Source organism: Stenella coeruleoalba (genome assembly GCF_951394435.1).
Source record: "Stenella coeruleoalba genome assembly, chromosome: 1".
NCBI classification, from domain to species: domain Eukaryota; kingdom Metazoa; phylum Chordata; class Mammalia; order Artiodactyla; family Delphinidae; genus Stenella; species Stenella coeruleoalba.
The window spans coordinates 60,427,146-60,453,978 of NC_137169.1; the positions used below are offsets into that span (position 1 = coordinate 60,427,146).

Consider the following 26,833-nt stretch of genomic DNA (forward strand, 5'->3'; position numbering starts at 1 on the left):
TGTGTGTGTGTGTGCACGCTACTGAGATGACATTTTTAGATGGCATTCTATGACATTTTTAGATGGCATTCTAAGATACTATTGGCCCAGATTTCTGATATAAAATGCTTTACAAAAGCAGTTTTTGCTCATTCATAATATATAAAGGATGGGCTTTTACTGAGTTTAGTTTTAATGTCTTTACAAGTGATTTAATACCTCCTGTCCATTTATCTAGGTTTCACTGTCAGTTGTCTTTGAAAGTTCCCAAGTATAGCAACTTTGGTAAGGATTCATTTTGTTAATTTTGGAAAACACAGTTAAGATACCTTTTGCTGGAGTTAAGCACAGGCATAGTGTGTCCATACTAAGTAATTTGCTCAGTTTCAGAGGCTAGCATACTACAAGTAGGACTTTGAACTCACCCCGTTTTCTACAACTTTTTCTCAACCATATTGTGACAAATAAAAGTTAAGAGCAAAAGCAACTCAGTATTTTCTTTAGTCCTTTTGTGGCCTCGAAACAAGCTCTTTGTCTGCTTTAGGCTTAGTGAAAACTAGGGAGAAATTTCACTTACGCACTCATTATTCACCACCCTTCCCCAAGATGTGAATGATAAGCTGTGCATGAATAACACTATGAAAACACATTTTTATTAGTGTGAGTGGGGCTCAATACCAGTTCTAAACAGGAGAAAAACTGAATAGTTTTTTCAGCTTCTGTTGGCTATCAGCTTCTCTGAAATGTGTTTGTGTCTAGACAATTGTATGTAGCTATACTCACAATAATCAGAGCATCAGCTTTATGCCTCCCTTTTTATGAAGCTTGATAATTTTCTGTACATGAATGTCTAGACAGGCAAACTGTCTCTAGGGAATTTTCTTAAAGAATCCTATATTCTTTTGAAACCATACTGGTGGCAGGATATACTGAACATTTCTAAACGGCCATTTAAGGTAACCATTTTATAGCCCCCCAATTTTAAACAATTTTTTCAGTCACAAATGGAAGGCAAAGAGAATTTTATGAACCTACATTACAAAATCTAGATTACCACGTAAGAGTATCAAAATATATAGCGTTTTTATCTACTTACTTGAAACACGGCATATAGCTTCATTCATTAGCTGGATTAAAAGGCACATTTTGAAAAGTCTAATACTGTGAAAAGTTTATTTGCATTAAATAACTCCTATTTTTACCATCATAAGAGATACTGACATTTGCTTGTCCTTTGTGATCAGATAAAAGACATTTTGGAATGGATAATCTGTACTATTCTTTATGAAAGAAAAAGTTAAAAACAAAATTCAAGTGCAAAAGTTTTCAGTAGTCTTCCTACCTCCAGTGTATCCCAGCAAAACAGTCACAGCTTTTAGGAAATTGATAAATCCCAAGCTGCAATTTACCATGTTTTTTCCCCAATGAATTACAAAAAAAGTCTGCAGTATATTCTTGAAAGTATACCATATTCCCACAAAGCAAGGGAGCCTAAAAGCAACAGTGATCATTGCCTTTCAGTATCTCAAACCTCATATAATCAGTGACAGGATAATAGAATCTCTAAGTCCAACAAACATTCCCAAAATAATAGGGATCAACTTCTATTTAACAAAACTAGTCTGGGTTTACCCACCCTTTCCACAAAATTCAACAGACCCACGTAAGGTAGAAACTGGTCTTTGAATTTTTAACTATGATTATTTTTCTCCATTATAAAATGTATTTAATAAAATGTCAACATATGCAATGTAGTATGTACCAGCATGGAAGATGCAGCTTTAAAGATGTTTATTACAAAATTTTTCTTATGGTTGATGCTTCGGATTTTTAAGCCATCTCTTCAATAAAGGTCTCTAAACTCATTCAAATTATTTAAAATCCTGAAAAAAGTTACTGGTCACTCTAAAAAACTTGACAGATGCATTCTGACACATTTTTCAAGATACATTTAAAAAACATTTCCTTAGCTAAGCTCTTTAATACAACATAACATTTTATGACTGTTATACATTATTCTCCCTAATTTATTGTCATTGTTGGACCTTCAAACCATCTTGGAATAAGTATGAAAAATTTTTATGTGCAAAAATGAATAATGCATGATTTTAACACTTTGGAGATAATTAAAATCAATAAATATTTTCTTGTGACTTACTTAAAAAAATAAACAGTAGGAATTGTCAATCTTGTGTATGTTTCTGGAATTTAACTTGTAACAAATATATTCTATTAGCATATAAAATGTTTTTACCTTATTTTGAAAGCATTAAATATGTAGGGATGCCCAAAATATGTGGATTGTTTTTAAAACTGACACAAATGCATCCATATTCCACTAAAAACAAAATAATCAGAATGATGTGCACTTATTAGGAAGCAAGTTTAAAAATTTGGAATTTTTTTAAAGTGCTCAGATTTGGAAGAAGAATATCTTTAAGCATGCTCATCATGAACACAAAAAGGACTTTTAAACTCAAGTTTAGGAAAAAAAAAAGTTTCTATGAAAGGAAGATTATTAACAAACATTTTCCATTGAAGAAAGAATTCAGGTAAAAACAAATAGCACCACAATGAATTGCACTAAGGTGCTAAAGGAGGTACCTTATTCCCTGCAGAGAGAATGCTCCTTCTGAAGTGTATTGCAACATATAAATGCAATTGTTTAATGGTTACCATTTGGTTCATTCAGCTACAGAAAACTGCATTCCTTCTAGTTCATTATATTGAACAAACATTCAAATTACTGAACTATACATAATGTTACATACTTTACATTTTATGAAAACAAAGCTTGAAGGAATATTTATAAAGGTCACCTTGAATATAAGATGACAAGTTTAAAAGGGCTTCATATCTCTTAAGACATTTAATTTATGTTAATGGTCCAGGAGTGTTTTAGATATAGATATAGATATATTTATATGCATATATATTTCAACAAGAAGTGTAAAAATTTTTAAAAACAAATCACAGCACTCATAGCTGTTTTACATAAGAAGGACTTGGGGTCATTAAGCTGTCAAACTATTACACTTATAATATGTATATTTTTAAAAAGACTGAAAATGGCACATCAGGAAACTTGCTGGAATTCTTATTAGAGGCCCATTTCATTATATATCACTGATGTGTCGATCCAACATAATTCCCTTTTCTTCAATGAAAACATTTGTCCCTTCTATTTGAATTCACTTCTGGGGTCTCTGCATTCTCTAGCTTTCCTTGGTTGAATGGCATCATTTTCTGTGTCAGTTAAAGATCAGGAAAACGGCTTGGGTCTTCCTTGTAGTCTTCAGGTATGGTAAAAATGGAGCCATCAAATTCATCATATCGAAACTCCTGAAAAGTCACAGTGGCTGTGATCGTAGGAAACACGGGTATATCTAGAGAGGACAATCAATGATAACACTGTAAAATGAAATGGTAACCTATTTATAGACTATGAAATACTATTAGAGATATCTATACTCCTTAAAATGTAAAAAAGTGTTATTCAAGGACCAGACAAATCCTAATATACATCTAATATTGAGTATGGGTGTTTGCAGGAAGAGTTTGGCTACTTGTGAGGAGAGACAGACACCAAAGCATCAAGAATTACATCAAAAACTCAAGGTCCCACTGCTTCCCAGTCTTAGCACTATGATGGCAGATTCCACTAGACTATTTTTTCTTGGGGCAAAGGGATGGCTACATTTGTACTTTTTGCATTCTGATATCTTTTCTTCAGATTGTAGTGTATATACTCTGAATCTGAGCTGATTTTTTTTTCATTTAATACAAATGAAATACATTCATCCTTTTTTAAAGTTTTAAAACACTAAAAAACAATCCATCACTTTAATATATGGTATAAAAATAATCTCATCAGAATTGGAGTAATATCATACCACCACAGCCTAATATTCTTCTAAATAAAATACATTTCTAGCTGAAATTATGAGTGAAATGTGACATCAAAAATGGCCAAATACTTTAATCACTCTGCAGTTTTATTCCTAATACGATTTACTGGAAAGAACACAAATTATAAAACCTAGATTCTGATTCCTACAAATCATTTAATTTATGAGGCTCAAGGATTTCATCTACAAAATAAACTCTAAAGGTTACTTAAAACTCTGAAATGATTCTGTGAAAGCTAAGTTGAATGCCTAGGATAAAGGCATGCCATAAACTAAGGCTGACTGTTACAAGCCTAGTATTCTATTGCAGAAAGTAATATTCTCATTTAAAAAAAAAAAAAAAACTTAAAGAAATCAACATAAGGATTACAGAGTTTCCAGTTATTTCTGGTGGAAAAGATCATTCATTTGTGCTTATTAAGTAAAGATGCTGTTCTAATTCAGAGGTCAGCGAACTAAGTAAGGCCTGTTGCCTGGCCTTTTTTTGTAAGGCCTGTGGGCTAAGAAAACATTTTACATAATTTAGTAGTTTTTTAAAAAACACAAAGAATAATGTTTCACGCAGATAAAATTACATGAAATTCAAACTTCACTGTCCAGAGTAAAGTTTTATTGGAATATGTGGTTTACTTATTCTCTATGGCTGTTTTCATTCTCCAACAAGAGTTGAATAGTTGTGACAGGAACCATATGGCCTGTAAAGTCTAAAATATTTACTATCTTTCAGAAGAAGTTTGATGACCTTGATGACCCCTGTTCTAGGCATTGGATATACACCAGGAAACAGTAGAAAACAAATCATGCATTTATGGAGATTACATTCTGGTTGGGAGATACAAACCACAAATAGGTAAAAAATAATTGTGACTAAGTATGTAGGCAAAAATAAAGCAAGTAGGGGGATAGGGAGTTTCAGTGTTGAGGGTAAGAGTTCTTGATTAGGGTTCAAAGGAAAACCTCAATAAAGTGGCCTTTCAGCAAACACCTGAGATAACTACACAGTTGCCTAGAGGAAGGAAATTCCAAGTAGAGGGAATAAGTAAAAAAGCCCTAAAATGAAAGTGTATGGTTTATTCTGGGAACAGCTAGGAGATCAGTGTGGCTACAGCCAAATGAGTACGGGAAAGATTAGCAGCAGATGAGGTTTGAGAAGATATAGGCAGCCAGATCAAGCGGGGTTTAGGTCAAGAAAAAGTCTGCGGCTTCTACTCTGGATGAGATGGAAAGCCAGTGGATGGTTGTGAGCATAGCAGTAACATGTTCTGGCTTAAGTTTAGGCAGATGTAATGAGAATATAATGTAGGGTGACAAAAGTAATAGGAGGGATGTGCTCCAGAAGGAGCAGTCAGAGAGGCAGGAAGAAGATCAAGAGAGAACTCTATCCAAAAAGTGGGAGGAAATCTGAAGAGAAACTACCAGCTTTCACTGGGACAAGGACTCCACAAAAAGAATGAAATCTTGAGAGGTTAAGTCAGATAACAGAAAAGTGTCCAGCAGACTTAACGGTATGAACATCAATAACAAACACAGAGTGGAAGAGATGAAGAGAATCTGCACCGAGCAGCTGGGTTATTTCTAGCTTGAGGCTATTACAAACTTATTTTTGTATACAGGTTTTTGTGTGAACATATCTTTATTTTTCTGGGATAAATGCCTAGGAGTGCAACTGACTGATCCCATGGAAGTTGGGTGGTTAGTTGTTTGTTTGTTTTTTAAGAAATGGCTAAAACGTTTTCCAGGGTGGCTGTACCATGTTACATAACCACCAGCAATGTATGAGCAATACAGTTTTTCCACATCTGCACAAACATTTGGAGTTGTCACCATGTTTTATTTTAGCCATTCTGTTAGGTGTATATAATGATATCTCACTGTGGTTTTAATTTGCACTTCCCTAATGGCTAATGATTCTCAACACTGTTTTTGTGCCTATTTTCCATTTATATATCCTCTTATGTGAAATGTCTTTTTGTGTCTTTTGCTCTTTTCTAACTGGCTTGTTTATTTTGTTACTGATGAGTTTTAAGCATTCTTGTGGTTTTTTTTACTCTTAACTGGGTCTTTCACAGAGCAGAGCTTTTTTACTTTTGAAGAAGTCCAATTCATTGATTTTTTTTCTCTTATGGGTCATGCTGTGGTGTGAAGTCTAAGAACTCTTTGCTTAAACCTAGATCCCTAAGAATTTCTTCTACATTTATTTCCTAAGTTTTATTGTTTTATTTTACTTTTAAATTTAAGTCTATCATTCATTTTCAGTTAATTCTTGTATAAGCTGTAGGATTAAGGTGGAGTTTCATTTTTTTACCTTTGCATGTCTAATTGCTCCAGCATCATTTGTTGAAAAGGCTATCTTTCCTCCACTGAACTACTTTTGTACCTTTATCAAAAATAAGTTGAGCGTATTTATAAGGATCTATGTTTGAATTCTCTTTTCTTATGTTGACTTATATGTTTATATCTCAACCAATACCATACAGTCTTGATTACTATAGCTATACAGTAAATATTGAAATGGAGTAGACTGATTACTCACACTCATTCTTTTTCAAAGTTGTTTTGGCTCTTGTTCTGAGTCAAATTCTTTCCCCTCCAAAAAGATCTATTCCAGTCCTAACCCCCAGAACCTAAGAATGTGACTGTTTTTTGAGACAGGGTCTTTGCAGAAGTAATCAAATTAAGAATCATTAGAGTGGTCCCTAACCCAATGGCTAGTGTCCTTACAAAAAGGGGAAATTCGAAGACACACGTACAGGAAAAGGACACCATGTGAAGATGAAGGCAAAGATTGTGGAGTGATACTTCTACAAGCCAAAAAACATCACCAGAAGTTAGAGGAGGGCCATGAAACAGATTTCCTCTCATAGCCTGCAGAAGGAGCTAACCCAGCTGACACCCTGATCTCAGATTTCTAATCTCCAGAACTGAGACAATAAATTTCTATTGTTTAAGCCACTCACAGTTTGTGGTATTCTGTTATGCAGCCCTCGAAAATATAGATATTCTAGTTTCTTTGCCATCCCATGTAAATTTTAAAATAATCTTTTCTCAATCTACAAAAAAAATATGGCTGGGATTGTGATAAGAATTGTGTTAAACCCATGTATCTCTTTGGGAAGAATTAACATCTTTCCTATGTTGAATCTTCCAATCCATGCGCATCGTATGTCTCTACTTTTGTTTAGATCTTCTTTTATTTCTTTCATCAGTGTTGTATAATTTTCTGCATACAAGTACTGTAAATGTTTTGTTAAATTTACATCTATTTCCTTTTTTTTGCAATCATAAAAAATATTTAGTTTTGGTGTCAGTGTGTTCAATGCTAATATACAGAAATATTACTGATTCTTGTATGTTTAACTTTTATCCTGCCATCTTGCAGAATGCATTAACTCTAGTTTGTTTCTAGAACCTTTGGGATTCAACTCATAGAATCGTGTCATTTGCAAATAGAGAAGATTTTATTTCTTCCTTTTTCTACTCTGAATGCCTTTTTTTTCCCTTTCATTCATTATTACACTTACTATCCCCTTTTGATTTCTGCAGGATCTGTCATGCTATCCTGTTTCATTCTCTGTTTTTTATCTGTCTTGCTACAGATGTGTTGATTTTATCACTCTTTTCAAAGGACCAGCTCTTTGCATCACTGACTTTCTCTATTTATTCTGTTTCTCTTTCATTTATTTCTACTCTTTATTATTTCCTTCCTTCTGCTTGCTTTGGGTTTATATGTTCTTCTAACTTCTTGAAGTAGGAGCTTAGATTATTGATTTAAGACTTCTCTTTTCGTAATGTATGCATTTAGTGCTATGAATTTCCCTCTCAGCATGACTTTAGCTATATTATACAAATTTTGATATTTGTAATTTTACTTTCATCCAGCTCAATATATTATTTTCCCTTGAGATTTCACCATTGACCTATAAATTATTTAGAAGAGTGCATAACAAAATATCACAAACTGGAGAGTCTCGTTATCTTTCTATTATTAATTTCTAGTTGGATTCTACTGTGATTGTTTTTCAATTATTAAGGTTTGTTTTATAGCCCAGGATATGGCCTATCTTGGTATATGTTCCATGAGTACTTGAAAAATATGTGTATTCTGCTGATGTTGGGTAAACTGTTCTATAAATGCCAATTAGGTGCTTTGGTTTATGGTGTTGTAGAGATGTTCTATAATATCCTTGCTGATTTTCGTTCAAGTTGTTGTATCATCTGTTGAGAGAAGGGTGCTGAAGACTCTCACTATAATTGAAAATCTATTTTTCCTTTCATTTCTTTCAGATTTTGCTTCACTTATCCTGCAGCTCTGTTGTTTGGTATACACATTTAAGATTGCTATTCTTCTTCATGGATCGACTCCTTTATCATTATATAATGCCCCCCCGTACCCCGGTAGTTTTCTTTGCTCTGAAATCTACTTTATCTAATATTAATATAGCTAGTCCTGTTATCATTTGATTAATGTTTGCATGATATATCTTTTTCCATCCTTTCACTTTCAACTTGCCAATATCATATTTGAAGGGTTTCTTGAAGATAGCATGTAGTAGAGTCATGTTTCTTTAATCTGTTTTTCCAATCTATATCTTTTAAATGTTTTATTTAGACTATTTATACTTAATGGAATTATTTATATACTTAAGACTTAAGTCTGCTGTTTCATTTTTTGTTTTTTTGCTTGTTGTCTTTTTTCATATATTTTTCTTTTTCTTGCCTTCCTGTAGGTTACATGACTACTATTTATTTATTTATTTATTTATTTATTTATTTATTTATTTGGCTGCACCACACAGCATGTGGAACGTCCCTAACCAGGGATCAAACCTGTGCCCCCTGCAGTGGAAGCGCAGAGTGTTAACCACCGGACCACCCGGGGAAGTCCCAACATGACTACTTTTTAGAATTTTATTTTTATTTATCTATAGTGTTTTTGAGTATATCTCTTTGTACACCTTCTTTAGTGGTTGCTCTAGGTATACATTATATATAACTAATTTATCATAGGCCCCTGGTGTCATCACTTTAGCAATTCAAGTGAAGTAGAAAAATTTTACCTCTCTTTATCTCCTTTCACCTTCCCCCATTTATAATATAACTATAAATAGAAAGAAAGAATGGAGAGATAAAAGTAGACTTTCAAGCAACTTGGCTATGAAAAGCAAAGATTAAAGGCAAGTGCTGGGTAGGGTGGAGCTAAAGGGATTGTTTCATTAGATTGGTTGAATTTTATTTCTGAAGTTTGGCCATCTTCCCCTCACCTCCCTGTGCCTGACTTTTCTTTTTTTGGGCCATACCCTGCAGCTTGAAGGATCTCAGTTCCCCAACCAGGGACTGAACCCGGGCCACGGCAGTGAAAGCCCACAATCCTAACCACTAGGCCACCAAGGAACTCCCTAGATCGGCTGAATTTTAAAAAGAGAAAGACCTTTAATTGGTTTAACTTTAAAAGGAGAAAGACCTGAACAAAGCCTAACGGCTAAGAAGAAAAAGGCTGTACAGGAGTTGGAAGATAAAGGAGAAATATGGGGAAACTGATAGAGCAAGCTTTTTAAAAAAGCAGGGAGGAGAACAGATCCACAGTACAAATGAAGAGAATAATCAAGCTAAGAAAAGGGACACCACTTCTACTGAGATAGAAAAGATGGAGGAAAAGATAGGGCTTGGGGCAGAAAAGTCTGTGTGAGAAGTTGGGAGTAATGAGGGAGGTCTCATTTCTGATGGCCTTTTTTTGTAACTAAGAAAACAAAATTCATCTGCTTAGACTGTGGGAGGAAGTAGTGGGGGGTGGGGATGGGGACTGTTGAAGGAGGTTCAAATTTAACCTTTGAAAGCAGAATGAGGGAAGCAGCAAATCAGAGAAAAGATCATTCAAAATCAGCATTTAAAGCTCTGGCTGCTTTTGAAAACATGTAATTGTGTTAACAATACCCAAATTTTTCCCCTCAATTGTACCTTCTAGCCTAAATATAGAAACAGAAATGACTGAAGATTAAACTGACGTAGGACTGGAGTTTTATATGGTCATTTTGAAAGAAGGACAAAGAGACAAGAGAGACAGAGGTAAGCAAATTCCAATAAGTATACAAGCAAAAAATTATAAATCCCTTGTTAATATGGCTCTATATCAGAGAAATGCCTGCAAAAAAGTATTGTAGATTTTTTTCCTTTCTATATAAAGTATTTCTTTTTCATAAAAAAAACTTGTATTGTGAGGTTTGATTTGTGCTTGGGACTTTAAAAAATGTGAATACAGTAATAGTTTCATATATTTAATCCCTACCCTCTATTCTAGTTTGTCACTGTGCCCCTTAAATACAGTATATAGAAGAGAGTCCAATGCTTGAACTATTTTCTGGCTACAGACAATTACAGTGGGATTTGAAGCTTCTGCAGAAATACTCATGTAATGATCCACAGCTCAAACTCTCAGCTTTAGTTTTCTAACAGTTTCTGCCTAGAATCTTATCACTGGTTTACTCAAGTAGACACTGGGTTCCCAGTGCTTTTACATCACAAAGGGAATCTAGAATGACATAGTTAGAACATGTTTTAAAATCAATTTTAATTCACAAAATGTATTCCCAAATTTGGAAAGTTGAGAAGGTCGAGTTTAATTTTAGCAATAAAAGCATTACTTCTGGGATTAAAGCATTTTGGCCTAATTATTCTGAGATGTGGTTTCAGTAATATTGAGTAAAACAAGATAAAATATATCAGAGGAATTATATAAAAATTATATTATTATATAATATCCCCCTACCCCATACATAATGTAAACACCAAAAGGGCAGGGGCTTTTTGCTGTCTCTCATCCCCCCCATAGAAAAGGGTCCAGTACACAGCAGGCACTGATTAAATATTTGGAGGCTGGATCAGTGGATGGTATTGAAGGCCCTCCTGGAGATTAAATCAATTCTAAATCTAAACCTCAACTCCTAAAGAACCTGTAAATAGTGTCTTGCTCCCAGTTTTCTAATACAGTTAAGAAGATAAATATATACGAAAATGAAAGTTTACTGTTTTGAAAGATCATTGTTTAAAATAAAATTAAGTTTACACATTTAAGACTGAAAAATAAAATGTAAGGAGTATTACTGTATCCCTGAATAATGACTGTTGACAACAGAAACATTCCCACTATTCAGAAACTCAAAGTCTGCTGAAAATTTGGGCTAAAATCCAGTCTCCCTATATTTCATATTAAAACATTATCACAGTGCATCATAAGTTCACCCACACCCTCTTGAATGAAATATTTGCATATCCCTTACATTTGACTTAAGTAGAATTAGAGTTTTCATCAGGAACTTTATATATTTGACAAAACATGAATATCAATGCATGTAATTACAGAAAAACCATATAAAAATTTAAACTAGGAAATCCATTTTCCTTCAAAGCATATTTCTTCTTCTTAAATGTTAGTAAACAGCTCCATATTTCTAACAGACACTGAACTTACATGAAAATTTTTCTCTTACCTAGTTTTACAGGAAAGCCTGGAGGAAGCTTCATCTGAACAAATTCTCTAAGCTTATTAAAGTGCTTGAAGGGAGCTATTACTTCCAAAACATTCAATAATCTGAAAAATGGAAGGAGAAAAACATTTTTCAAATTGATTTCATTGTGTCTTTATGTTGTTTTATAACTACATGCTTCAAACTTACACAGTATTACTGACTTCCAGATATTAAAGATGAGAAAATGACACCTCCTTCCACCTCCTGTTTTTTTGTTTTATTATTCTTTTCACTGTGTCAAAGTTTATAACTTTCACATTTTATTGGGCAGCCATAATTCCCACAGTTGTTGATTTCAGATCTATATTTCAGCAGATTCAAGGCTTACACTAGTCTTCTTCCTGAAGTCTACAAATTCCCAAGTTCTTTAATTAGCCTCACTGTTTGGACGCCTGAATTTCACTGTCAATTTTGTGTGTGTGAAGGGCTCTTACGTACTTATTATTCCTTGATTTCTTATAGATTTGATAACTGAGTGTTTCTTTTTTACATACTAAAGAGAAATCCAACTGGCATAAAACTTCAGTTTATAATCCTTCCCTCTTAACTACAATTTCATGAGGTCTCTTAACTTCTTTTATCCTTTGGTTGGATGAATTTCATTTTCAAGTAGTAGTATTTTTCTTTCAAAAAAGGCCCATGACTGCTATATTTATTGAATTCTTCTGTGTCCTTTTCAATTGCCTTGATATGTAAATGACATCTTACCTAGATATACTATCAGATCACACTTTCTTTGCCTCAGCAATATCAAGATGTAAAAAAAACGTAAGGCCAGGCTGTTTTTTACCCTTTCACCTGAATGCCTTTAGAACTCTCTATTAACAATTGAAATACAATAGTTTAACCAATATAATAATTGTTACTAATCCTTCTCTATCAATTTTTCTTGGAGCCTAATGTTAGGCTACAGAATTAGTTCTTCCATACAGAGAAATTTTCTTCTATCATATTTTGAATACTATTTTGTTTACATTTTGGAGGCTTTCTATTTAAATGGAACAGCAATGATCCTTATATTGAACCACTCTCCTCCATAAATATTACTTCTCAAACTTCTTTAACCTCTTCTTTCACTGGATTCACTATAAGCTATAAAAATTTAATTTTTGGTCACATCTATCCTGTTCATTGTTGTTTCTACTGTATTTGTTTTGCAATAGTGCTATTCAGTGCTTAATTTATTTCCTTAGCTTTACAATCTCCTTTTCATTTCATTCTGTTGTCTTATCATCTCATCTTAGAGTGATCTAGTTTACCAATTTCATGTTCTTTTTATGTTTTCCTATAGTACTTACAAGAAATTTTCTTTGACTTATATTTTATTCTAGAATGAGTTCTTTTTCTGGCTTTTACATACTATCTATATTCCTTATTTTACTTTTTGCAGGGGGAATGGCTATAATTCCACATTTTATAAATTCTAAAATACCCATTTTTTTTTCACATATTAACATCTCTGAAATTGGGATAACTCCTAAAATTGAGAGCATCTTATAATTTGCCACATTATTCTTCTTCATTAGAGTATATATCTGGTGCATCTTGGAGTCATTTGGGTCCAAGATATGATAAATTATGCAGATTTGTATGTATGGCTAATTCCCTTCCCGCATCTTCTGAGAACTATTTATTTCCCTCTTTGATCAATAACTTGAGGACTGTATACCAAATTCTATCTACTCTTCCAAAGCCTGGCTATTGAGGAGTATGAGATGTGCACAGAATTTGTAGAAAAGAAGGGTCCTGCTCTCTTCCGTGAGAATTTTTTTTTTAATGTAATAGCCCAGACTGAAAGTGGAAGGATCTACAAAGGAAAGCCTAGGACTTCAATTCATCCCCTACTTTAGTGAGAAGCCTAAAGGTACAATTCTGTCAGAATCGGCTCTAGCTACCCACCTCACATTCCATCCATCTCTCCAAATCAATTTTTTTTAATGAGCATCTGATGAATACAGGTTTGGAAGGATATATTCAAGTACTCCAGGAGTACTGTTTATAAGGGTGACAAACTACAAATAATTAAAATGTTTATCAGTAGGGGGATGATAAAATAAATGGCAGTATATCAATACTACAATATATCAAGGAAAGAAGAAAAAGATAGATAATAATGTACTTATTGTAAGAACTCCATGATAACTCACTTTTAAAAGAAAAAAAGGAACTAACAGAACAAATTGTAGACTGTTCCCCCATTTTTATAAAAAATTCTAAAAAAACACAGAAAAAATCTAGACAAAAATACAGCAGTTATTTACCTGAGGTGAAAGAAAACTGCCATTTTTATTCTATAAACTTCCCAACTGTTACTTTTTACAATAAGCATGTATTCATGTATTACTTTTGTAATTAAAAAATAATTATTCAAAAATTTATCTGGTTAAAATAATTAAAATGTTAATATTTTGTGAGCTGGAAAATTTCTAGAAGGGAGCACGACACACTGTCAAAGCAATGGCTGTTTGCTTTTACATTTCAAAGGCCTCAAATGCACCACTCAGATGCCAACATTATTATAGCATTTAGAGTTCAATAGCTTCTTTCATAAACTTGTGCAGTTAATAACAAACTTACGACTCAATTCCCAAGGGAAATTCCTGGCTCATGGCTATTGTGGCTTTAAACGTTTTCTTACTCTCTTTGCACACCAGTTCTCTACCCAGATGAGGAGCTCTAAAATGAAAAAGGAAAAAAGAAAGAAAGAAAGAAAGAAAGAAAATATTAGGAAATTTTTTCCACATGCTGTCATCTTCCCAAGAAGAATCTGTCATCTTCCAATGACATTCATTAGTATTTCAACTTTTCTTACTCTGATAGAAATAAAATTATGCTAAAAGGGAATGAAACGTATAATAAATGAGGCAAGGGTAACAAGAAAAAGAAAATAGCAAAGCATAAAAGTTCAGAAGAATATGATCAAAACCCAGAAAATTTCATATTGAATTTTAATAATCACTATTTTTAATAACAAAGCAAATCCATAGAAAAAAACAACCTTTAAAAATATTTTGTATCTTTTAAATCACTTATTCAATTCAACCTCTTACTGTCTATGGTTCTCAGCACTGATCAATAAGAAGTGATATAAAGAATACAGAATTTTACATTACTTGTAGAATATTATAAGATGGAAACATTTTAGAGAAGTTAGAAAAAGTATAACAATAAACCTTTCAACATAAAAAAAAAAAAGACAACTTCTTACTAAGCATGAGGGTAGGTAATATTTTATTCTCCACCAAAAGAATATTTTCTACAAAGGACTGTATTTTCTTTGACATGGGCAGCCAGAAAAAAATTCTTATTTATTTATTCATTCAAAATAAACCATTCATTCATCATTCTTTTATTCAATAAGTACTTACTGGATACAAAAACTATGTAATAGGTACTCTACTAAGTATTAGCAATATAACATTAAGCAAACATCTTGGGTAAGCATAGTAAGAAGTAGTCTGGCACAGGCTGAAACAAAGAGATCATGACAGGAGATGAGCTTGGAAAGGCAAAAAGTAGATAAACAATGAGTAGCCTTACATACCTTGCAAAAGACTCTGGATAATAACAGAATATAAAGTTCATCATACAGTGCAAAAACTCAAATAAGCAACTGTATTGGGCAAGTCCTCATATTTCCTTAGAACAATGTCCTATAGGTTTTTTGGTGTATATAAATTGGCAAGAGGGATGTAAAAAGAAGGCTCTACAACTTATTCAAAAAGAGAATGTAACTGGGGATGCTTCTCCCTCATCATGCTTCATCCAGATATATATATATTTTTTTTTTGTGGTACGCGGGCCTCTCACTGTTGTGGCCTCTCCTGTTGTGGAGCACAGGCTCCGGACGCGCAGGCTCAGCGGCCATGGCTCACAGGCCCAGCCGCTCTGCGGTATGTGGGATCTTCCTGGACCGGGGCACGAACCTGTGTCCCCTGCATCAGCAGGCGGACTCTCAACCACTGTGCCACCAGGGAAGCCCCTTCATCCACATTTTTAAAAGGAAAAAGAACTGCTTCAGATGAAACTATACTAGTGATTCTCTGTAAAAAAAATTTTATGCCTAAATATTCATGTTTTTACAAATTTTTCTAAAAACCAAAGAATATATAAACAAACAAAACAACACTTACTTTCCATTTTCAGAAGATATATATTCTTCCCATGTAATAGTGTTCTGAGGAGGAGGGGTAAGGGACTGTCTTCGAATTGGCTGCCAAAAAATAACAAACAGAGAGGGGGAGAGAGAGAGAAAGAAAGAGAGATACAGAGACAGAGACAAAGAGGGAGGGAGAAAAGAAAATTATATTTTTTAAAATATAAAATTAAAACATACAATAAACTATAATCTACTTAATCTCTTCAATATAATGCTTTAAGAGGTTATTCTGAGATACTTCCATGGTGATGTAAGGTCCAATAATATTTATTATCATTTTTTAAACCTCAAATAAAAAGAAAAGTGTCAAAGTAGTAAAATCCATTCATTCAATGTCTATTTTTTTGTTTTTGTTTTGTTTTGTTTTTAATTTATTTATTTTTGGCTGTGTTGGGTCTTCATTGCTGTGCATGGGCTTTCTCTAGTTGCAGCGAGCAGGGGCTACTCTTCATTGCGGTGCGCGGGCTCTCACCACGGTGGCTTCTCTTGTTGTGGAGCATGGCCTGTGTCCCCTGCATTGTCAGGCGGATTCTTAACCACTGCACCACCAGGGAAGCCCCATTCGATGTTTTAATCATCTAAAATGTCCTTGGCATTATGCTAGATGCTGAACGTGGGAACTACAGAGAAGTATAAAAACTAATCCTGACTTCACAGAGTTTACAATTCAAAGTTGGAAAGAAAAAACACATACAAACATGAATAGCTAATCAGGAATACAAAGTATTAAATGATTAAAGATCAAATGAGCTTACAAAAAACTGAGTAATACAGGGGTTCAGAAAAGAGAGCAGTTTTCTATAGACAATAAATCGAGACTAGGGGATTGAGGCTCAAATTTAAATGAAAAGAAAATAAAAAGAATATTTTGGACAGAGAGAATTAACAGTGAAAACACTAGATTGATTTGAACTAGGGAGAAAGTTCAAAAGGGAGATCAACAACAGTGGTAAAGGTCATATCAGATTTAAAACTTACACCTCATCTTTGTTAACTAAGAGCTTGGATCACAATAGGATGAATTGGCAATAAAGAACTAAGGGAGTGGCAGTAGAAATCGAAAATTGCTAAGGAAAAACCACAAACTGTAGAGCAAAAGGGCAATAAGTGAAAGACACATAAATAACAAAATGAACAGTAACACTGGGAGAGGATTCCATTCAGAGAAGTATAGTTTTGGATATAATGAGTTTAAGATGTTAATAGGCAGCATATTAGAGTTGTTAAAATCAAGGATTTTGAAGACACAAAAATGAACTGGAATCCCACCCAGCTCCACTACCTGGTAGTTGTGTGAATTGGGGCATGTTATTTATATTATTGTCCATTTAATTCACCTTCAAAATGGGAATATGACCACCCAACTCATAGTTAAGAATTCAAGGAGACAGTGTATGGAAAATCTTAGTGCCTAGCACAGTATAAAGGATTCAGTAAATAATAGTAACTATTTTATACTTGGAAGTTCCTAGAGGGCAGTTACAAAAAGAAAAGGAGAGAAATCATATTTAGAGATAATGGTTTAAGAATTCTCTGACTAACTAAATGAAAAGTAATAAAACAGAGGACTAATGACTGAGTCCTAAAAACTACACAGATTTGCCAGGGGGGAGGGCGGAGAGGACAGAAGGGAGCCAGATATTAATCAATAAGGGAAAAGAAAAAAACATAGCATCAAGTATCATGACAAGATACAAGACAAGTATCAAGTATCATGACAAGATGCAAGACAAGTATCATGGAAGTGAAAAGGCTGTTTCAATATCATGACAAAGACTTTAAAGGGAAAGAAGCCTGAAAAGAAGGCCACAGATTTTGTTGGTTAGAAATCATTGATGATCTCTGAGTAGCAACAGAAGAATAGGGGAAGAAGGGAAACTAACAGTTTTTGAGCATCAGGCAATATGAAAGATGACGTTCTGCCCTTGAGAAGTTTACAAAGAGACACATAGGAAGTAGATAATTATAATCCAGGATGGGTGTGCTATGATAGAGGGATCAAGAGGATGGCATAAAAGCACTGAGAAGAGGTTTCTCTGACCCAGATAGGGGTAGCCAAAAAGATGTGCCAGCAATGGTGGTTCCTGGTGGAGAAGTCTAAGAGAAAGAGAACAAAATAACCAAATGAAGGACATTGAGAAAAGTACAATGGTGAGAAAAAGCATGCTGTACTGGGAAACTACAAGTGTGGTGCTATTTTTCCCTTCATGTGTAGCATACATGAAGGAAAAATAGCAAGATACAAGGTAAGAGGGCAAGACACAGAAGAGAAAAAGTAGTTTGAAAGCGTTTTGTGCACTAAGTAGATTGTATTTTACTCAGAAAGCAATGGACGAATATTTTGAGCAATATAATGTTTTAGAACACAAACGTTGGAGCCAGACTGACCAAATCCTGGCTTTGCCAATTACTAGCTGACTTTGGACAAATTATTTAACCTCTTTTGTCTCAGTTTAGTCAACTACATAACCTCAGAGGGTCGTTGTAAGGATAAAACTGGCTTGTTAACATAAAATACTTAAAATAGTGCCTGACACATAGTAAATATTCTATACATTTTAGTTATTGAGGCTTTACATAGTTCAATCTATTTCAGAGAGGTCATTCTGGTAGCAGTGAGTAAGTTAGGAAGCTATCTCAGTAATCCAAATGAGAAATGATAAGCTATTTCAAAATGGAAGAAGAGAAATAGATTCATGAGATCTTTAGGATTTTGTAATCGATTAGACACAGAGGTTAAAGAAAGCTAAGAAGTCCAAGGACAAATTTCAGATTGCTGGTTTGGGTAATGGTAGTAGATAATGGTGTTACCACTCAAGACAGAGAAAAGAAGAAGAATGAAAAAACTGATCAGATTTAAACATACTAAATCTTAGATACCTATGTTTATCCAAGTGGAGGTAGGCAAAATACTATAGATCTGGTGATTAAGAGACAGGTCAGAATTGAAGGTATATATTGGGTGACAGTTACTAGTTTATGTGGTAACTGAAGCATCAGGTATGTATCTAACAATGAGACATTAGAGAATACTAATTGTCTACTCAATCAATAATCTATCTCCTGTTCTTTGTTGTAAAAGAACCTCCCTACCAATTTTTGGCTGGACACATGACTTCCTAGAGTAAAGACTTCTAGATATCTTTACAGCTAGCTAAATTAGTTACACCTAAGTTCTAACCAATGGGATTTGAGCAGTGATGTATGCAACTTCTGACTGGGTACTCAAACAGAACAGGCATGTCCTCTCTTTCCTAATTACTATTAGCAATTATCATTCCTAATGGTTGGAATGCTAAACAGGTAATAAAACATCGTATACCATGTGAATGAGGGCCAGATCCTAGAAATGGTAGAGAAATAAGACCAAAAAAAAAAAAAAAGGCTAGGTCTGAGATTAACTCACAGAACAAAGAAACCATATAAACTCAGATTTTTCCATGAGAGAAAAATAAACTCCTGTCTTGTTTAAGTTACTGTTATAATCAGCCAAAATTATATCATAACCAATACCAAATACGATATATAAAATGTGACACTACACACAATAGTATGGCATGTGGCAATGGCTATTAACAGAATGACAAATGGGCTTAATAGGTAGTGACTGTCATAAATATTGTGGCAAAACATTAGGTAAAACAGTGTCTTGTGATCCTGCAGAAGGCAGACAAGCTAATAGAAGCTGTAACAAACAGAAGAAATGACTGAAAAAATTTACCACTGATGCTCCAACCCAGAAAGGTTAATCACACCTCCACCCAAATCTCTATCTAACTAAGCAGATCGTGGTCAATTTCTCTTTCAGAGCACTGCTTAAAATTGTCTACTCTTTTGTCTACTCTTGCTTCCAGTCTATTTAATACCTATATATATTTAATACCTGTATATACATTTGGCTATAACTGAGTGTTTATATATATATATAATATATATTAAATTATATATATATTAAATCACATATATATTATCATATATATATATAATATATATATTATCATAGTAAAGACTCATTTTCCTGGCATGATTAGATAATGCGGCATGTCATATAAGTATATTTTTCCAGGTAATAAAATTCTCTAAGCAGTTTCTACTATTGCCAATAGAATTCTTTCTAAACTATACATTACACATTCCCCATCTTAGTAGAGACTGTAATGAATCTAATTTAACCTTCCACTGAACACTTTACTTCATCATTATGAATATCAGTTATTATATTTTAATAAGGTCTTTCTTAGTTTATGTTTATTCTAATTGATCCTTTGTTATATACTGATACTCACAGCTGAACCCATCAGTGTTCCCACTATACTGTTCCCATAACTATCTAATGAAACAGGAAGACATGAATGCTGCCACAGGACACCAGATGGCTTTCTAAGTTTATTTCCCTAAGTCAGTAGGCTCTGTAACTAAAATGAAATCAAACCTTTCCTACATAATTAAATGCAAACTTTTAATGCCTGTTTTTCTTGAAGCATATAAGAAATAGTTTTGATTTATTGCTAGATTTGCTGAATTCTAATATTTTATATGGCAAAATTTTCTGGAAGTTTAACACATTCATGTATTTTATATCTATATATTCTTATTTTGATTTTATATATTAAAAAAGTACATAATCACTAATAGAGTTTAACTCAATATTCTGTATGTATAGCTTGCATACAATTAATGCTTTTATCAATGACTGTCTAAGGTATAAATGGGGCATTACTCCCCCCTCCAACAATAAGTGGTTAGAACAAAGTGGAAAAAAGCACCAAAAGTGGAGGAGCAAGTGTCCATAACTTAAGAATTTCTGAGCACTTAAATTTTACTATAAAAAATATTGTCAAAAATATATACTAAATATTAGAACTGTCTGGAAAGGAGAGGGAAAAGAAGGAGTAGAAATGGCAAAACTAGTTAAAAGGCAAATAATTACTTCCAAGTGTTACCTATAAGCTATTTCTTATAGAAATTAAAACAAATATTTGTCTGAAAAAAAAAAAGAAACTCAAAAGCTATTCATTTAGAATAAAGAACATAAATGCATTCTGAAAAGGACATACATTTTTAAGAACTGAAATTCTATTAAAATGTGGCTTTAAAATATAATATTTTCAGGAATTCCCTGGCGGTCCAGTAGTTAGGATTCCACGCTTTCACTGCCAAGGGTGCAGGTTCAATCCCTGGTTGGGGAACTAAGATCCCGCAAGCCACACAACATGGCCAAAAAAATATATATATATGTACATATATATATATGTATATATATATAATATTTTCATGTCTTTTGAAAACAATCATAATAGTCATACATATTTTCTAAGTTCTTGAAATTTTCAATAATGTTCCAAAGCCAAAAACATGCTTTTTACTAATGTGTTCTCTATACATCATTAAAAAAAACACCACAATACTGATTTTGACTACTTTTACCAATAGCAACGTTCTCTCATTCCTTTTACAACTTCAACTTCACAATATTTTGTAAGAATTGCTAAGACGTGTTGAAAATCTGGTTACACACAAAGATGAGACTTTAACAAAGGCAATCTGGGAAGCAATATACTTAGCCCAAGAACAAGAAGAACTTGGGGTAAGGGTCCAAGAATCAAAACCCATCTTTGCTACTTATAGCTTTGTGACTTCAGATATATTAATTTCTTTAAACCTCATTTTCCTTTCTATACAATTGGGCAATGATAGTTATCTCATTAGGTCATTGTGATAATTAAAAATTAAATGAGATGATATATGAAAAAATACTTCACACAATGCCCAGGAACTATTTCCTTTGATCTGATCAGAAGTCAGAAGCTTAATTATTTAATTCATATTATTTTGTTTTATTATATAGACATCTGGGATTAAACTATGTTTTAATTTCAACATGCCAAACTATACGTGATTAAAATGTCATTTAAAGACCCCTTTACCAATTCAAGTGCATCAAGTTACAACCTCTGCCCTAAAGAAAATAAATTTGTGTACTCATCCCAAAATGGTTTGCTGCCAAAATTAAACAAAGGTAGCAATAAGCACCACCACAACAAAATCATTTTTTAAAAAAGAACTGTTATAAAATTTAAATCACATTATAGTCCAAAGAAATGTTCTTTATGTCTGGTTAACAATGGGAAAGGGTAACAGCTTTGTCAAAAGATTAGGCTCATCATTCCCTCTCTTCAATCCATCTCCATTTCTATTTCCTGAGCATATCACATCCTATTACCTCCTACTGATGGAGAGATCAGCAAATACCAGGAGGCTTCTGGAAAATAAAGTCTAGTGAGGCTCTAACCCAAGGACAAAAGAAAAATGAGGACTGCAAAGAGGATCTGGCAGGAAGGGGACACGATCACACTAAACTGGATCACAATTTTAACTTAAACATTTAATGTGGCTTCTTAAGCACTTTACATCCTATACTCACTTAACTAAACTATGGTTGATTCACTCAACACATAAACTTTCTAAACATTAAGATAAATTTGCTGGCACACACGGTATCACCATGAATTAGTTGAGACCTGGCATACTATTCTGAAAAGTTTGTCTATCCTGAAAATGCAATCTGGCACAATACCATAGGGGAGAGGCTAAACATTCAAGGAATGCAAGTCTCCACATAGTAGCCTTTCATCTTTTTCTGACTGTGACTCACATTTTACACTATAACCCAGCAGTCACACATATGCAAGTAGACACAACATACACCCCAACACTATTGTTTCATAAAGTAATAAGGACCCATACTATGTGCTCTAGTTTTTCCTTATTATCTGAATTTAGATTCTACTTCAAAAAAAAAAAAGTGGGGGTCACAGCCCACAAATTGAATTCATAATCCACTAAAGGGTCCCAATCCTAGAAAACACTGCTATAAAAAATGTAGTAAAATGTTAACATTTGGGAATCATTTTTTTTCTGGTTTTAAAGTCTAAAATTGTTAAAATAAAAAAAAATTTAAGAAACCCTCCAATTCATCTTACTAGGGAAATAAGATTATAGAGCCAAGTTACCTTGTCTCATATAGCTATGTAGTTCCATGATTTCCCTCCCCTTTTCCTACTGTCACACAATTCTTTGCATGTACCATGTTTTCAATAAATACATGCTGAATAAAAAAATTATGGGAAGGTATAGGCTAGAAATGACTTCATAAAGTAGGTAGATTTTTAGCCAGGTCTTCACAGCAGCAGCAGATTTCAGTTGGTGAAGTAGGAAAAAAAAAAAAATATATATATATATGCAAAGGGACATGGATTAAAAATTAACACCAGGTTTTATGCTTACAAAACGATTTTAATCTATTTATTAGTGAAGACTCAAAGATCAAGAACAGGTTCACAAAAAATCACCAAAGACTGTATCACAGAAAAATAAAAGGTGATACATGGTAAACAAAACCTATGAGCATACTTATATAAACTCACTGAATGCCAGGAATGAAGTCTACCCCCTCTCTCTTTAGAACATTATAAATTAAGAAAAGTAAAAGTTATACCTCAAAATTCTGCTCCATTATGTTTCCACCTTTACTCAAACTCTCCATAATGGCTTTATTTCGAAGAATATCTTCTTCACTGAGATGTTCTCTTCTTTTTCTTGATTCTAAAACAAGTCCATTCACCAGATAAAAGTCGGCCAAAAAGTTTCCTACCCTTTCCTAAAGCAAAATCAAATATTTCAAAATAATAAAGTTTATCTTAGATTTTTTTAAAATTTTGAAGTAATACACAGTTTCTTCATAAACATATAACATTTAGATGTAAATAAAATATTCCTCTGGTACTTGAAATTATCAAATTATCTTATACATTCTATTAAGCTAAAAAATACATAAAATTACACATTTCAAATTTGTAAAGGAAAATTTAAAACACACAAGATGTATGGTAGTTAATCTGCAAATGAATTAAGTGTAAGTAAAAACAACACATAGTATTCCTTTAGAATCTACTCCCAAGTAGCACAAAACTATCTGACAACTTAATTTAGCTAATAGTCAAATATCATGAGTTACAAGGAGGGGTCAGGGATAATTAATGTTCCCATTTTATAGATAGAAAAAAATGGAATAAAAAGAAATAAAAATTTCTAGTACAACTAAAATTAATTACCTGTTCCAGTATTCTCTAACAGGCCCAAACTTCAAATTACAGTTGCTTGCTTCTTTCAACAGTGGGAGAACAACCAAGTAGTTTTGCTCATCAATATAATTATGTATTTATATTATGGATTGGGGATAGGGAAACTCAAATGGATTAAAAGGACATCAAGAAAAGAGGGCTCCTTCAACATTAACCTTCACCTTTTTCCAGACCCACAGGTGGTCAGAGTTTGAAATAACTTACCTCAGAAAACATGATCAGTAACTACTGAAAATAAGCTTCCCATTTCTACCTGCATGCAGATCACTTGCTCTCCTCTTGCTGCTGTTTTCTGGCATTCCAAAACTAAGTGTTTATTGTTGTTTCCATTTCCACCTTGCTTTTGGTGGCTTCCTTACCAGTCATTAGAAAGCAAGGCATTCTGTACCTGTTTCTACCTACAAAATGGGAACCATAAGCATTACTGACTCCCTCCTTACCTGTCAAAGACTTAAGAAGATCACCTAGACACTCTTCAAGAGCTTTGAGCTGCTTAGCAGTAGCACTAGATGAACAGCAGCTTCAATTTTTATCTTCTCTTGAAGTGATCCTTCTAATGCTGTCCAGAAGAACAGAGTACAAACAAATAAGACTTCAAGCCAACAAATGGATTGCAATGTAGGATCTCACAACTGGGAATCCTATAATGGTACTTGTTGCCAAATAGGCTTAGAGAGGAAAATTGATGAACCTAGATCTCACAGTGAGAATTTTTCTGTGGTTGGGAAACACTCAAGTGATAATGATCAATTTTTGAAATCTTATAATGAAAAAGCATTTATTAAAAATAAATCATATCAATAAAAAAATTTAAATGTATATTCCCCATAATCCAGCCATTCCATTTCTTGCTATCTATAAAAGACAATGCAAAGGCATGTAAAAGGATAGTAAACATAACATCATTTATAGTGGAAGAAAACTGGACACAAATGTGTGTCCATCTAAATGTCCAAAAATAAGAGACTAGATAAATAAATTACAACATATCCATACTATGGAATACTATGCAGTTGATAAAAAGAATGAAGTAATACTACTGAAAACACTTCTAAGACATTGGGGGAAAAAAAGTTGCAAAACAATAGATAAAATGACACTTTATGAAAAATAAACCTATCAATCATAAATAGATATTTATGTACATAAAGCATAAAGAAAGGTCTGGGGGGTATACAGCTGGATAACCTTCTGCAAAGGACTCTGGGATTGTGAGTAGTGGTCAAGGGAGATTTTTCAGCTTTATGTGTAAGACTGTGTGGTGGTTAATTTTATGTCAGTTTGCCTAGACTATGATGTCCAACTGTTCAATCAAACACCAGTCTAGATGTTGCTACAAAGGCTTTTTCTTTTTTTTGGCTGTGCTGTACAGCTTGCAGGATCTTAGTTCCCCAACGAGGGATTGAACCCAGGCCACAGTGGTGAAAGCACTGAGTCCTAACCACTGGACCACCAGGGAATTCCATGAAGGCATTTTTTAGATTAATTAAAATTTACATCAGCAGACTTGAAGTAAAGCAGATTACCCTCCATAATATGGAAAGGCCATATCCAATCAAATGTAGGCCTTAAGAGCAAAGACTAAGGTTTCCCAAAGGAAAAGCAATTCTGCCTCAAGACTGCAACACAGAAACCCTGCCTGAGATTCTAGCCTGCAGATTTCAAACTCAAGACCATATCAACTCTCCCCTGAATTTCCAGCTGCTAGACTGCTCTAAAAATTTCAGACTTACCAGCCTCTACATTCACACAAGCTAATTCCTTAAAATAAATCAATCTCTCCCTCACCCTTCTCTCCTTCTGTCTATAGGTATATATACATCTATATGCAGATATATACACATACACAGAGAGATACAGAACTCCTACTGATTTTGTTTCTCAAAGAACCCTGACTATTACAGGCTATTTTTGTCTTTCTAATGAGGATATATTCATTTCTACTGTGTGTAATAAAAGATAAATAGAATTCTTAAAATCTTGTCCCTTACCTAATGTGTTACTTATTCTTGACTTTAAAATTTTATAAGATGCTTCTTCATACATGCAACTAAAAACTGTTTGAATATATTTTGAACATATTATATTTGAAATATTATATATTATATAACCTCTTGCTGACAGATGAAATGGGAATTATGGAAAGAATTTACAATTCACTAATGGGGAAACTGCCACTGAGATTTAATTTAATTACAGTGTTGTAGAAATGTAAGCTTATTTAATTTTAGTCAAATATATGGAATACTGAGGGACAGATACTGGGTAAGTAAATAGTTTAAAATTCTAAAAGAAGAAAGAAAAAAGGTCCAGAGAAATGAATTTAAAAGTATATGCTTCTTTGTGGTCTTCCTAAGAAAAAAAGCATTAGAAATATAATGGAACCATGTGAAGACATTGTTCCCTGTATAATAACAAGGCAACAAACAACAAGAATATTTTTCAACATAAAATTCAAATGAACTAAACTTTCTCTCCTGGCTTCTCCTATCTTCCAACTCTGTAACCAACCAATATAATTCCCTATTTGGGTTCAAAGAGAAGAGAATAAACTACTTGAAAACAAGTAAGTAAGATACTTCTTTCTACCTGTATTTCCATCACATTATTTTGACAACATTAAATACTAAACAATTTTTAAAGTGTAAAAATCTCGATTTGCACATACTGTTTTATCTTCCCGAAAAAGCCATCCTGTTTGGGCACGCGTGAAAGAAATTGATTTGGTTGATAAAGTTGCAGAGTAAATATCACTACTCATTAAAATGTCAACCTCTTCTTCTGTTTCCATCTCTGATTCCTGGGGTGGGGGCAAAAGGTAAATATAAGAATCTAGGTTTTCAGAGGTTTTTAGCGCCACACATGAAAATGTCAACAATTAAAACGTTACAGATTTCAAAAAACAAAAAGGACCAATTCTAAAAAAATGTGAAGTGCTAGTTACTCTAAAAACAATTACAGAAGTGTAAACTTCATATAACTAAATAAGTTAGAATTATAACTAATTATGAATCTAAAAATACAGGACACATAAAAAGGGTACTCACACTCTTCCAGATATGTAATGGAAACAATACTAGATTACCCATTACAGAAGTACAAAGTATGCAGAGTAATTGT

General features: G+C 33.4%; 1 protein-coding gene across 2 annotated transcripts in view; it reads right to left on the reverse strand.

Annotated features, from left to right (window-relative positions):
• Positions 1 to 1,755: 1,755 nt before the first annotated feature.
• Positions 1,756 to 26,833, reverse strand: part of ANKRD13C (ankyrin repeat domain 13C) — a 78,559-nt gene continuing 53,481 nt past the window's right edge. For both annotated transcript variants that reach the window (XM_079934011.1, XM_079934012.1), the window contains 6 exons: positions 26,382 to 26,513; positions 23,068 to 23,229; positions 15,544 to 15,623; positions 13,988 to 14,086; positions 11,372 to 11,472; positions 1,756 to 3,365 (listed from right to left, as the gene is read on the reverse strand). In XM_079934011.1, coding sequence (XP_079790137.1) covers positions 3,235 to 3,365; positions 11,372 to 11,472; positions 13,988 to 14,086; positions 15,544 to 15,623; positions 23,068 to 23,229; positions 26,382 to 26,513 — 705 coding nt within the window. In that variant the 3' untranslated portion in view covers positions 1,756 to 3,234. The remainder of the gene's footprint in view (positions 3,366 to 11,371; positions 11,473 to 13,987; positions 14,087 to 15,543; positions 15,624 to 23,067; positions 23,230 to 26,381; positions 26,514 to 26,833) is intronic.